The sequence below is a fragment of the Trachemys scripta genome, chromosome 4 (genome assembly GCF_013100865.1).
Source record: "Trachemys scripta elegans isolate TJP31775 chromosome 4, CAS_Tse_1.0, whole genome shotgun sequence".
Lineage (NCBI taxonomy): Eukaryota > Metazoa > Chordata > Testudines > Emydidae > Trachemys > Trachemys scripta.
The window spans coordinates 120,182,044-120,196,405 of NC_048301.1; the positions used below are offsets into that span (position 1 = coordinate 120,182,044).

General features: G+C 50.3%; 1 protein-coding gene across 3 annotated transcripts in view; it reads right to left on the reverse strand.

The window, feature by feature from the left end:
- Positions 1–14,362, reverse strand: part of SYT6 (synaptotagmin 6) — an 89,310-nt gene that overhangs the window by 33,975 nt on the left and 40,973 nt on the right. For all 3 annotated transcript variants that reach the window (XM_034770637.1, XM_034770636.1, XM_034770635.1), the window contains 2 exons: positions 12,469–12,716; positions 7,471–8,029 (listed from right to left, as the gene is read on the reverse strand). In XM_034770637.1, the coding sequence (XP_034626528.1) occupies positions 7,471–8,029; positions 12,469–12,638 (729 nt within the window). In that variant the 5' untranslated portion in view covers positions 12,639–12,716. The remainder of the gene's footprint in view (positions 1–7,470; positions 8,030–12,468; positions 12,717–14,362) is intronic.

Here is a 14,362-nt window from a genome sequence, read left to right on the forward strand (position 1 = left end):
TCTGGGCAAATGGAGATCTTGAAAGGGAAATTGCCAAATTGATTCCTGTAAAAGGATAACACTGTGTATTACTCCAGCTGGGGAGTCTGGATCCAGCTGTGAACCCAAACTATGCCAAATGTCAGGGTGTGCTCTGGGGGAGGGAGAGGGGAGCATGGCTCTGGCTCTCGTTTAGCCCCATCTCGCCTGCCGAGTCCAAGGAGGCTTCAGAATAAAATCTGGGCAAGAGTTCTGTGTAGATAGAGAGGAATGTTACTCACAGCCCAGCCCAGTCCTTCCCCTGTGTGTCTGGGAACCAGCCCAGTCCATATGCTTTATGGTGCCCTATAACTAATTAATACTAACAGAGCTTCCCCAGGGTTCCTTGTAAGATCTGCCAACGTGGTCACTGAGCAAGATTGTCACCTGCGACTGGTAATTATAATTCCTTAGCTTTGGGGGGGCCAGTGTGAGACCCTGGGGCAGGTGAAAATCAGGTTCCCTGAAGATGTCTCAAGCTCAGCAGCCAAAAAGTGAGATTCAGGAAATTACATGGCCCTGTGCCTTACAGATGCCAAAGAGCTCAGAAAAAGCCCAACTGCAGGAAAGTGCTCTGCACCACGTCCCTGGAACAGCCTCGCAAGCACTGACACTACCCCAGCACTGCGATCGGTAACAGTACATCTGCGTCAGCCACTGCAGCTCCACCCACGCAGCGCACACCGGAACCCAGCAGGAGGCGGCGGGGGTTAGCAAAGAGTTTATACACAAATACTGGGGAACAGCCATTCTGGCTCGGACCATTTGTTATCATGCCCAAGCAGACAAATAATAAGTGGGAAAGCGTCTGTGCTTGGTTCTGGTTCTGTGCGCCTGACTGGATTATGCAGCACATCAGTGACTGCTCATTTGGGCAGAACACAATGCTAGCCTTGATTCATTCCATGCATTAGTCAAAGGGCTCACTTGGGAGCAGCTGTAGCAGGAGGCCATGGACACAGATGCTAGAAGAGATCTCCTTTAGAATGAGAGAGCATCCGCGAGAAGCTGCACAGGGCATGGACCCGGCCCTACCAGCACTGACTGGGAGCATGGTCCGGAGGGTTTTATTCTGTTACCACAAATGAGACGAGTGAGAAGGGCCCTACTGGATGGGTGAGTTGCCTGCACATTTGAGACACTGGGCCATTTCCTAACTTCACGTCAGCAGCTCAGCAGAGTTAGTGGAAAGGCTGGATCAACAAGCTTTGCAAACACGGAGACCAGAATGGCTCACAGGTTCGTAAGCTACAGTTCATTCATTCAGTAGTTGCTTAGCAGTGGCACTGTCTGAATGGCTGTACATCCTCCTTTGGGCACATTCTGCTTTTCCACCTACATGAACAAACTAACACATTCTTCGCTGCTCAAGCCTTTGCTGGTACTGTAGGATGGAGAATCTCATTTATCTTCCCACTTTCTGCTAAAACAGAAGTGTACCTGCGTAGTTACAACTGGCTATGGCAGACCAGTGCCTGCAGCACTCCCATGGAAATGAATGGGACCATGTATGTGATAGGGAGAGGATGGCAGGACAGAGCCAAGCAATTGTCCCATACTGTCCTGGGGGAGTTCTGTGAGGCTTGCTAGATGCTCCTGTCTGTGCATAGCCTGCTCTGCTCACCCCGCAGCCAATATGACCCCTTCACAGCCCGTCCTTTAATAATCCCTCTGTTAGGCATTCTCTGCTTATTCAGTACAGGTCTGTCTCATCTTACGCAGGGGTTCCGTTCCGCGGTTAGTGCGTAAAGCGAAAACCGCATATAGCCAAAACCCCATTGGAGTTCAATGGCGGGCAAAATCGCCCGCACTACAGGTATAGTATAAAAACTGTTTTTCTCTTTTTTTTGTTTTTGTTTTGTTTTTGCTGACCATGTAAAGTTGAAATCGCGCATGTTAAATGTGCGTAAGATGCGATAGACCTGTACCTACCATTAGCTAACCCCATTCTCTCTCCCATGAGAAAGCCCTTACCACTTCCTACACACCCAACCTTGATCTCTGCTCCACAGTCAAATACACACTACACACCTGGCATTGTCACAGACCCTCTCCACTGACGATCCCGTCCTTTCATTCCCCTCTGACACTTTTACAATAAAGAGGAAACTTGTTTTCCTTCTTCTGGAGAAAAGGAAAGAAAAATACCTTTTCTTTCTGGGCTTTGATGTTCTTTAACTGTGTTGTATTTTTCAGATTTCATGCTGGAAGGCGCTATAAAAATCCCATATCATCTGCCTCAGCTCCAAAGCGCTGACCAGTGTGCTAGCGGATGCCTGTCCCAACCAGGGCTGGCTTTATTACCAAAGAAATGAATAACAGAGTTAGGTTTAAGCCTTCCTCCTCAATTGGGCTGCACCTCAGCTTCCTATCCCAGAATTGCCCTAGTCCATTATGTCCAGGTAAGGGTAAGGAGCCACCTGCCTCTGGTAGTCACAGCAGAGCCCTGTTAAATAACTTGCACCTAGAACTGCAAGTGATCTATGGTACACAAGGGTCTGAGAGCAACAGCAGCCCAGCGCGCCAGCCACTGAATATGCTTTTGGGAAAAGCTCTCTCAGGCAATCTATACATATTACTTCTCTCTTCTAGGTGTCAGGAATGGCTTAAACATGGGTGTCGTATTAACAGAAGCTAAGCCTGGCCTTGTTGTTTGCATCACGAAATGAGAATATTAAGAACTTCATTTAGGCCAAATGCTAGCATCCCGGGGCTACTGCTGCCTGAGACCTGATGCATATTTGTTATGCCGGTTATGGCTACTATTCCTTGCAATAAGCCAGCCTCAGTAAATAAGCAATGTGAGCTGTGGATTTTTAGCAATAATTACAATGCTATGGAGATGTTTGCAACATGCACGACAGCTCCACCATTCTAATGATAAATGTGGAGTTTCACACCGAAATAATGAGTCTTTGCTCCAGGGCTGTAGGAACTGCTATGGTCTTATCCAGTGCAAGTACAATAGGAAGGATTTCAAGGATGAAAGATAAAGCCTGCATGTGATGATCCTTAAAGATAACAGACACCCTTCCAAAGCAGCCCAGTACACAAAGGACTTCAATCTCAAACAAGACAGTTAATCTGGCAAATTTCTTAACTACCCATTTCAGTGGTTTTGTTTAAACTCCCTCTTATAAGGAACATTTAATAAGGAAGAGCCTTTCAAAGCCATTCGAAAATTAAATTCAATCCAGCCTCAAGCCAGCTAGCTCAGCCTGTGGGGAGTAAGGGCAGACTCTGGCTACGAAATGACCTAATCAACGATTTTTGTCCGGTAGGTAAAGATTAGCTAGAGAACCCCAGCTGTGGCCACAGAGAAATCGAAACATGTTCTCACGGTGGGAAAAGCAAGCAATTTCATAGCAATCTCTGGAGTGCAAAGCTGGTATTAGGATTTCAAAGCAGAGAACTATTCCCTAGTAGTGATTTGAAGTTAGAAACATTAAATCAGCAGAAGAACACTTCTGTGTCTTAAGTCTCCAATACACTAGTCATGTCAAATAACTGATGAGCAAGGCAGATTTAGATTGCACACCCTGGGACCAGGAAATTCACCCCAGAATCTATGCAAAACTGTATAGGCCTGAGCCAGGAGACTCACAAACTGAACAAACTCTGGAGCAAGTGACTGGAGTAGCACTAAGAAGTAGATTCAGGGATAGTACTGCGAGTGCCGGGGGTGGGAGTACTAAGTGCCGAAATAGAAGGACGATGGAAGAAGATAAACAAAAAAGGGCTGGTGTTTTGGGTGGGCTGGGGAGCGTCTGGCTCGACTGGTGCCTGTTGTTCATTGGATCAGATACTCAACTGCTCAACAAAATACTCTTGTCAGAGAAACAGTCACCATAGGCATTGTTCTAAAAACGCCCCTGTTCAGAACCGAGTAGCAGGCAGCCCATTGACAGCTGTCAGTTATGAGCAATCACATCGCCCCTGAACAGTGCACAGAATCAGTGCGCTGCAATGCACACACACAGACACCATGCACAACACGCGCGCACACACACACCAGGTTCCAAGTCCACACTGAGGGTATGTCTGCACTACAGCTGCCACAAGCGGCACAGTCATGGTGCTGCAGCGGCGCAGATGTTGTGCTGTCGTGTAGACGCCTCCACCAACGTAGGTATCCACCTCTCCTAGAGGCTGGAGCTAGATTGACAGAAGAATCCTTCTGCCCACCTAGCCACATCCCCACCAGGGATTAGGTCGACCTAACTATGGCCATCCGGATGGGACATTCTGCACAGCCCTGAGTGACATAGGGAGGCTGACCTAAGTTTTAGGTGAAGCCCAGGCCGCGGGACCGTTCAGGATTAGCACCAGCAGGGCAGTGCGGAAGGACCTGATCACAGGTCCTGGATTTCTCTGAAACTGGCTGAACTGAAATCCAAGAGGAAGTGGGAACAAAGAGGATCCCGCAGAACTCTGCCTAGTGAGTGTCCCAGCTGCAAACAGCAAGTGCAGGGGCCACCTGGGTGCAAATACGCCCAATCTCCATGCAGACAATGTTGCCGGAGGCAGCCAGAGCATGAGGGTCTCCCAGTGAGGAGGCACTAGTGTAGGACTTGGAGATCTGGAGTCCCTGCTCTACCACAGACTCCCCATGTGACCTTGAGTAAGTCACTCAGCCGTTCTGTGCCTCAGCTCCCCCCCTGCACAGGGGCTGGTGTGAAGATAAATGCGCTACAGATTACCAGATGCTGCGTCAGTACCTGAGACCCACAGCCACACACCGGGGGTGCATGTCAGTACCTGAGACCCGCAGCCACACCCCGGTTTGGTACAGCTACGGGCAGCCCTGGCTCCCAAGGGCTCTGTCTTTGGGAATCCAGACAAACAAGTCTCTGGTGCCAGCGTGTCAGGGTCAGAACCGGCAGTGTGATGGGATGGAGTCCAGAGTCAAACAGGAACCGCAACGCCTCACCTATCCCTGGCCTCAGAAATACTTCAGGGGACTGACTGCTCAGTTCAGTTCACTCCATCCTTTCCTACACAGAAGAGTCAAACTCCAGCTCTGGACACATGCTGGGCTGTCCGGCAATTGCATTAGCAACGTGCAGCTCTCTCCCTTCCCTCAGCACTGCACCTCCCCAGGCAGAGCACAGCTAGGGGCGGTCTCACCAGCCCTTGGTATCTGTGGCCAGCAAATGGGTGGCACTTGTAGGTCAAGGAGAGCCCTAGCTTGAGGGGAATGCAAGGAAAGGTCAGAATTCAGTGCGATGATGGAGTGATATTGTTGGCAGAAATCGAGTGGCAAGATGGGGGTGTGGCTAGAGAGCGAGAGCAATACTGCTAGAGGTCCCGGAGCAGTGCCAATAGGTGTCCTTTAATACTGCTGGCCCCTGTGGAATAGCTATTGCTATGCAAGAACTCAGTCCCCGGGCAGAAAGCAAGAGAGCTGAGAGACCAAATAACCCTGAGGGAATTCCAGGCGGGATTACACACAGCATTCACTCCATTTGCCAGACAGGTGGATATGCTCATCGCCAGGCAGGGTTGGCAGGGCCTTTGCTTTGGGCCACAGGGCTATGGAAATCCCATATTCTGCAGCCTTAGAAATAAGGCTGTGACATGAGACAGAAAAAGAGCAAGTCGCTTCCAGACCTACAAAGCAGATTGATTTGTTGTTAGCCCTCAGGACTCACTATCTCCAAACAGGCACTCCTGGAGGTGATATGGGAAGAGCAGAAATACAGCGATTTATGTGGGGGTTAATGTGCACGCTTCTGAACTGAGCAGCCAGTGTGGGCAGGTGGCACCCCCCAGCTGGCCATAACCACAGTCTGACCAGTCACAATGGGTCAGAACCACCCCACTTCATTCACTAAAGGAATTCAAAACACCCACCAAAATTCCAGTCTCCAGCCTCCGCTGCTCCTAAGGGTCATCCCTCCGGCCTGCTCAGCTCACACACTAGATCTTCTCTGCAGAGAACCACCTCCATGTCCTCTTATCCCCAGGGGGTAATAAGCATCCTTTTCAGTGAGCCAGCACAATAGGCTTTATTTCCCAGCAGGATCATCACCTGCTGACAGGGCGTGGGGTTAACACTGCAGCCTCTTACAGGCCATTGTTCATTGTGCTGCCCCTGTCTCATCATCACCGTTATTGCAGGTACTCTCCCCCGTGCAGCACAAGGGAGGGAACTACTGCAACTGCTCCACTGCCAAAGAGCGGATGAGGGTAGCACTGCGTGAGTCATTGGTCAGCATCACACACACACACACACACACACACACACACACACACACTCCCAGAGCTCATGTGACCAGACCAGCCCCACCAATAGCCAGGGGGCAATGAGAAGTGACACTGCCAGGCAGCGCTGATGGGCTACTACCCCGTCAGACAAAACCCCGACTGTGCACTCGGCGCTAAGGGCAGTGTCTGAATGAGGAAGCTGCCGCTATTTGTACATTTTATCCCCAGATTCACAGATTTTACAGCCACGAGGGATCATTACGATGCTCTAGTCTGTCCTGCACAACTCACAGAATAGAATTTTACCTAGTGATCAATCCCACAACTTCTGGTTGAACTTTAAAAGAGGTGAAATGATGATGCAACCCTCTAAACGAAAAGCAAACAAAAGTTATGCTTCCAGCTGATCCCTCTGGGCGTAGATTTCCGAGGGGGTTCTGAGAGAGCCAGATTAATACTGAACAATAATAACGGCTGGAGCGTCTCTGTTTGACTTTTCCACGCAGGATCAGCTTGGAGGTTGGAGTTGTTTGCTAATTTGTTTTGTTTAGAGGGCTTGAAAATGTTACTTTTCAAAAAGGTAAAAAGAAAAACTCCAGGAAACCTAGCAATTCCTACACGTTTCCGAAATGATGTTTTCTGATACTGTGGAAACAGGTCACCCAGTAAATAAAGACGGTGTAACTTCTCAAAATGGCGGTAAATGATCTGATGGACCAGGATGTTCCTCCAGAGTAATTTATTAATGTCCATCCTGTGCACATGGCAGACATTGAGAGCTTTCAAGCTACCATGGACTGAGTACGTGACTCACCACATGTGAGGCACAACACACAGTACTGAACAGGGAGATAATAGCAAGATGGGGCAGGTGAAGCTAGAACGGGGTCTGCAATAAATGAGAGCTGACAGGCCTGTGCACACAACAGCCTCCCTCCCCACTATGCTTGGGTCACCATCGGTGGAGTTTAAACCGTGGGTCTTCAGTGCTAAAAGTACAAGACCTTCTCACTTGTGCTAATGGAGAAACTCCGTTAGCTGGCTACTCTAATAGACTCTTATTACTGGTGTGGAGCAGCCAGAGGGGGAAGAAAGGACAAAGACACACACTCTCCTGGTGTGGGTGGCTAGACACACTATCCAGTTTAATGTGCACAGACAGTGCATACAACATTGATGCACAATATCTGCATAGATCTCAACCCATCTGAAGGCCAACGTGGCTCTTCTGCAGCAGATACTCACAGTTGTCGCGTACTGAATGTCCTTCCAGATGGAGGTTTCCCGGGAAATGTCCGAGGCCTCAAACAGGTTCTCCAAGATAACCTCCCCTATCATGTCATGCCTGGAGAACCTGTCGAAGTCGAAGACACTCAGGTGGAGTTTCCTGCTAGTCAGCTCCTCATAGGGCACAGGGAAGTGAAAGGACTCATCGAAGGTGGGGTTCAGAGTCTTCCTGTGGACTCGCGTCTGGAACTTGCGCTTCCTGTCCGGCAGGAGGTAGATCTTGACGTAGGGGTCTGAGCTACCGCAGAAATCCTTGGCCGGCAGGTCAAAGGCCTTGAGGATCCGCACAATCAGCGTCTCGTTCTCATAGTCATATTTGAGGGTGAAGTTTATTTTCCCACAGGTTTTTGCCGCCTCCTTCTCCGGGTCCTCGGAGTCCACAGACTTTTGCTTATAAAGCTCTGGTTTAATCCTGCCGATGCTGGTTGGCTGTTCGGCCTCAAGGGGCGGGTCTGTGCCATAGTCCATGCTGGACACGTGCATCTGCCGAGGCAGGTGCCTCTTGAAGGAAATGTGCCTGCAGGGGGAGAGGACAGTTGTACGCTTTGTCTGGCGCATTCCCACTGCTCCCTCCCTAGATGAGCCCAAGCAGAGCTGGGGATGGGAGAAGGAGGGAACAAGTGCTTGTGCTGTCTGTGGGGAACCTCTGAGCTGGTTATGGGCTTGGGGCATTAGGCTTTCTTCCTGGATCTGCAATGGAAACATCCCAGCCCTAGCATGCAGAGACGTGCCTGAACTGAGGAGCCCAGATAACAAGCAGAAGCCCAGGGTCCTTCCAGTTCTCATTTGTTCTCCTTCCATGCCCCGTGACACAAATGAGAGCAAATACACCGTGTCCAAGCCAGAGCCCACAGGCCAGGGAGACTCTCCAGCTCTCTTGCCCCTTTCCATTGCCAGACCCTGGCACTAAACTTCCTTCCCCTCAGAATTCACAGGACTGTGAAAGCCAGGCAAGCAGAGGCAGGACTAGCTAAGATGGCTGCTTCCGGGCCCTGCTGCACCCGGACCTCCCCAACAGATGCCAGCCAGGCAGTGGCACATGCAGACCTGGCAGGCTGGGTCCCCGTCTCGCATGGAAGCAGCTCCAGTCCCAGGGGACCTCAGCATTAAAAGCATTTCATGCTACTTCAGATGCATTTTTCATGTTTCACTCTGAAGGGAAGGGGCTCAGAGAGGCCCTGCTGATTTCCCAGTACAGGTTCGCTGGGCTCTAGTGTTGTTGTTATTCACTTTAATTGTCTCTGCAGGGCTGCAGAATCTGCTCCTGCGGGAGCTGGGTGATGCCCCTCAGTTCTTCCTTTTGCTCTGTAGCTAAAAACTGAGAACTCAAGGAGCCCCCACTCCCTGCCTGATCACCCATAACCACACAGCGCTGAGCCTGCCAGTTGCCCGGTGGGGTGTGAGAGGCCGTGTGACAGCATGGCAGGATCCCCTGGGGCAGCAGGCTAGGTACTGCCGAATCACTGGGGCAGGTACGGCTCATTAGACATTCCCCGAATACAAGGGGAGAGGACTCTAGGGCCTGGGGACCGTGGAGCATCCAAGACAGGGGAGAAGGCTGACACTGGAGGTCATGTAGCATGGCTTTGGAATTACCCTTTGTTAATATAGCAGGCCCCGAGGAAGATAAACTCGAACTGGAAGGGACACCGAGAAGGGCTACTAAGATGACAAGGAGCTTGGCGGGTTTAACCTAGCAACACAACGCTGACAGGGATGCGGCTGCTGCCTGTAAGCCCATCAGGGTAAACACCAGGGAGGGAGACGTGCTGTTTAAGTGAAGGACAGGGTGGGCACAAGAACCAATGGCAATGAACTGGCCGTGAATAAATTTAGACTGGAAATGAGAAGATGATTCCTAACCATCAAAGGAGGGAGGCTCTGGAACAGCCTCCCAGTAGGAGCAGTGGGGCCAACCAGCTAACCAGCTTTACGATGGTGGTTAATGATACATTTATGAACAGGGTTATGTGGCAGGGCTGCCTGTGACAGCAGGGGACTGGACTCAGGAGGGCCCTTCCGGTTGCTAGGGGGAGTTTTGACTCAGCAGTGAGTGTGTTGTGGTTGTGTGGAGCTGGATGGAGATCCTACCAGGCCCCAGGAGGGCACAGAATGAAAATGTGTGTGCCTGGCATTCAGATAGCACAGGAAGGAGCGATTTGGAAATCAATCCAAGAACAATCCCTGCTCCAGCACTTGTCTCTACCCTACCTGCACCCACAGCAGCTCGACCTGCTACAGAGACGGCTCATGTGCCTGATTTGATCATTCGCATGCATTTATTAGGGATTCAAGAGGATACCCAGCTACGCAATACTCCTCAGTACAGGAGGCAGCCGCAGGGCAGCGAATCAAACAAAGGAGGGCAGGGTTAGCAATTTGATCTCTGGTTTTGATGTGGCACTCAGGGGCCAGAAATGATGTGACAGGATGATGATTAAGGTGCACAAAAGAAACAGGGCTGCTACCCAGGGGGCCTTCTCCACTACGCAAACCTTGGAGCCCGGGTAAGTTTTGAGAGTGTTACCACAAAAGCCAACGTGCTGCATTTCTTTCTTGGAGGTTTGTACATGATTTTTTCCATGCAGTTTTGTACCTCCATACATCTGAGGAAGGTGCAAGAGGGAGATGAGTGACGGTAACACATCCGCACCATTATCCGAAACACCCCTCTGTAACTCAGGGTGCAGTGAGACGTTTGCCAGTGGAGTCTGACACAAATTCCTGATTAATTTTTTTCTCTGTTACAGCTTGGGGGTGAATTTAATGATGCAAGTGACTATGAAAAACGAGCAGAGCTGGCATACCGTGGACAGGCCCTGGCAAGCTGTCCCCACACACGCTCAGCCTGACCGAGCTTTTACCCTCTCTTGGGCATGAACGGTTCTGGAGAAGCAGAACGTGCGTGTGTTTGTGGGTGCACAGAGCGGGGGTTCTGGGCGTGTGTGCAGTGTTTGTGTGTGAGTGTGCGCACATGCTGCATGTGTGTCATGTGCCCACGTGACTGAGCTGCCCGAAAAGCAATGCAATTCAGTCACAGACAATGCCTGGCATAATTCCAGCGGTCACAAGGTGAGTTTTAGTTCCCCTTCAAACGGGAGACTGAAGGTGTGTGTCTTGTATGCTGGGCGCTGGTGCAAGTGCAACCTCACTGGGGCTGTGGCCAGCACTGCAGCCGGAAAACAAGGACTCGGCTTCCTGCCCTAGTTACACAGACTCCGGACTCAGGGAGAATTTCTGGATTCTCCCCCAGACTAGCCATCCAAGGCCCGTGCATCTCACCTCTAATGTTAATGACTCTCATGCACAGGCCTGTGGGCTGAGGCTGGGGCAGCAATGAGGCATTGAGCGGGGCACTGGCATGCAGCTACTCCTACGCCTGGCCAGCAAGTGATACGTCAATTCTGTTTATCCAATGAGTTCTGCTGTGAGCCAGAGAAGCAAGAAGAGAGCAAAGGGGTCTAATTCTATCTGACAATATACCGTGTCACCAATCCTTCCCTCGCCCTGTCTGTGCTGTCACAAAATTAAAGTGGCCACAAGCATATTGACAGCTTGACACAATGAGGTCAAGTCACAGTAACATGGTTTGAATCTTTTACTTTTAATCAAGGGCCCACCTTAAGTTTGACTTAATACGTCGGCTGGTTCGAAACCAAGCAAATCTTTGGCAAACACTCCAGCATGTGGATGGGTGTGTTTCCTTCAGCCCCACTGGGTACATCTCCCCTCAGGCTCAATGATATAGCTCTTACATATCGAACAACAAATACTTATTAAGAACACACCCAAGGCAAGCCACTTGCTGGAGACTAGAGATACGTGTTATCACTCATTCTCAATAATCACACAGTATTGAGCCCAGAGTATAACTACCCTGTTGGGTGTAAGCTAGACACGTACACATATCTAGGGTCGTTAGTGTACAGTGATATAATATCTGATTCCTTGTGAGTTAGTAAATAGCCGTTTTAGAAAGTCTGATTTCCCATTGCTGAGCTCCAGGACGGATCAGATGGAATGAATCATCCAGGCTAAACTTGAACACAGAGAACGCCCCCGTTACACAGCATGGAGATTCTTTCAGGGATCCATGGAGCCCCCCTGGTCTAGGCACAGCAGCCAAGAAGCTGCGGGCTGTACTAACTTGCTGTTTTTAGGGCTTCTCTCTAGAGCCAGGCCGACACTAGAAACAACGATTCGCTTTTGCTGGCAGCTCAGTGCCGCTTACTACTGAACTTCCAGAGACAGCGTTTCTCCCCTACGGAAAGGCACCATCTGGTAAATTTAGTTGAAGCAATTCCCAAGGAGTAGTGCAGTGGGACTGGTCTTGGGGGAACATGGGCTGGGACGTACATGAGGGATAGATAATCTAACAGCCTCTGCCCACAGACCATGTCAATGAATGCCTACAGCATCTCTAATCCTCTCTTGGTTTGCTGGCCAGGCTCCACTCTTCTCCAGCCTGTGCTCAGGATTACTGTACCTTCTGTAATTTCAGGGCATGACATCACAGAATGGGCACTTACCCGACTTCTCCCTGAGAAACCCAACCTCCCCCCAACAGCTGCTAACTCCATCCTTGACCACCTACTGGGCAAATAGCCTTTAACCAATGGCCAACAATACAGGTCCACTTCCAGCCACCAGGAGGTGCCGTATTAACAAGGAGACATATAGCTCTCCTATGTGTGGGGCAAAACTGTCCCTTCTTGCAGGCTCATGCTAGTAAGAATCCAACCCAAGCCTGAACTTACACCTCTTGCTTTAAGTGCCAGCAGTCTCCAAGGTGTGGGGCATCTGGGAAGGCCTCAGATCAGCCCAGGCACTGCGCAGCTTCCTAAATGGAAGGCTCTCAGAATTTAAATGGAAAAGCCATTTCAGCCACGCGCATGGCGCCGATCTGCACAGACCCACGCTGTCTCCACGCTGCACGGAGCACAGCGCAGCACTCACCTGGTGGACGATGCCGGCTCTGTCGTCTGCCTCTGTAGCCGTGCATGCCGCATGATATGGTCTTTCATGGACATCTGGACCTCGGCTGGGATATCCGGCGAGGTGTGGCTGATCTTCACAGCTGCCTCCAGGAAGCCAAGCGTGCCTGTGTCCTTTAGCTTGTCTGCCATGGTCTCCTGGTTGCAGGCCGCCTCGCTCTGGGAGACGTTAGAAGAAATGGCCTTGTTCCTCCAGGGCACCCAGCACAGCTTCCAAAAGAGAAAGAGAAAAACTGCCACCAAGGCGAGGCCACACACAATAACTATCACTGCAAGGAGGCTGATGGAGAGCTCTAAGGGCAGGAGAGGGGACGGGGACACACAGGGAGCAGGAGGGGCAGGGAGGGAGAAGAAAAAAAGAAAAGAAAAGATGGTTGTGAGAAAGCTGTAAGGTAAAATGAAAAGATGGTCCAAGCTGGCTTGTCTCGTCTCTACCCCGGGCCCTTGCAGTTCTGCGCGTGACGAGTGAACACGCACAGTTCCCCTGCCGAGTGCTGGACTCGGACAAACTGCCTCAGCAGGAGAGGCAGGGACCAGAAAGATGGGGGGGGGGGGAGGAGGCTGCAAAGCTACTAGGCAATGGCGATCTCTGCTGTGAACGGTTCAGAATGCTCAGAAAGATTTGGTGATAAAACGAAGTTTGATCTGGCTTATTGGCATGGTCAGATATTGAGTTCGCACTTGGGTTTGTGTCCCTAGCAGGCCGCTGAGCCGCAAGCCTGACTGCAGAACTGCCGTGGGACCGAGCTTTGATAAACCGCCTGGAGATGCACCTTTCTGCTGGTATGGCAGAACGTGCCTTCCACTGCAAAACACGGGCTTTCCGATGTGCTATTAAAAACCCACTGCCATGACTGTGAAAGGCAGGCTGGTTATTGGCCTGTTAAAGTGCACCTTCCATCCAGCTGGGCTCATGGAGAATACAAAACCACAGGCTGCTGACACAGTGAAATCAAATAGAGAGGGAGGTTTTATAGCAGGCATTACATGTTCTCCCCTGCATTAAATAAAACAGACAAACCCAAAGTGAAAGCTGACACTGTCCTCTGGGTGTTTGGTCACTTTCCCTTATATGTTGTAGGTTTCAGGTTTTAAATCTCTTCTCTGGAGAGGGAAGAGGGTTTATAGCAATGGTGGAAGAATCATGGAATAAATAAAGAGCATGCACATGACATGGGGTTTAATATGATCCACAATATCTCAGAACAGGATAGGACAGTTTATTTTTATATCACTTTTTGCATCATATTATTGGACAAATCACTGATATAACATTGTAGGAAGATTCCTCCCCATAGCCTAGATTCTGGCACTGTGGCATATACGAAGAAGAGATGGCCCACTCAGCATCGATGTGTGCCCTGGGACTTTGGGAGCTGAGGTAGGTCTGTGCACGGAGTTGCAAATAACAGTTTTGGTAGTTTTGGATACGAGTACGCAACTGCAAATTTGTTGCCCTGCCTAGCTGTGCATCTTGTATTAGTGACCATTAAAGCTCTATTCCAGGATCTAGCCAAGACTCTCAGATGCAAAATGGGTAACAGGAAAACAGGGAAAAATCTCAACGTTCCAAAATGTAGTCTGAAGTGAAATGTGCCCCCTGTTGTCCTGTGTCCGTGCAGACACTCGGGCCGTGGGTTGACATGCAGAAAATAAAGCTCAGGCTGACAGTACCCAAAGCTCTCAAGAACCTGGGCCACCACAGTACTGTTAAGGTATTTACAGAGCTAAAATTAACGCTCGCTGAATCCCACAAACCCAACCAAGCCATTGAGATACTCGAAGGAATATACCAGAGGAAGTTCAAACCATCTGGTGAGAAGTGGGACTAACCAGTTCCACTGGGTACCTGCCTA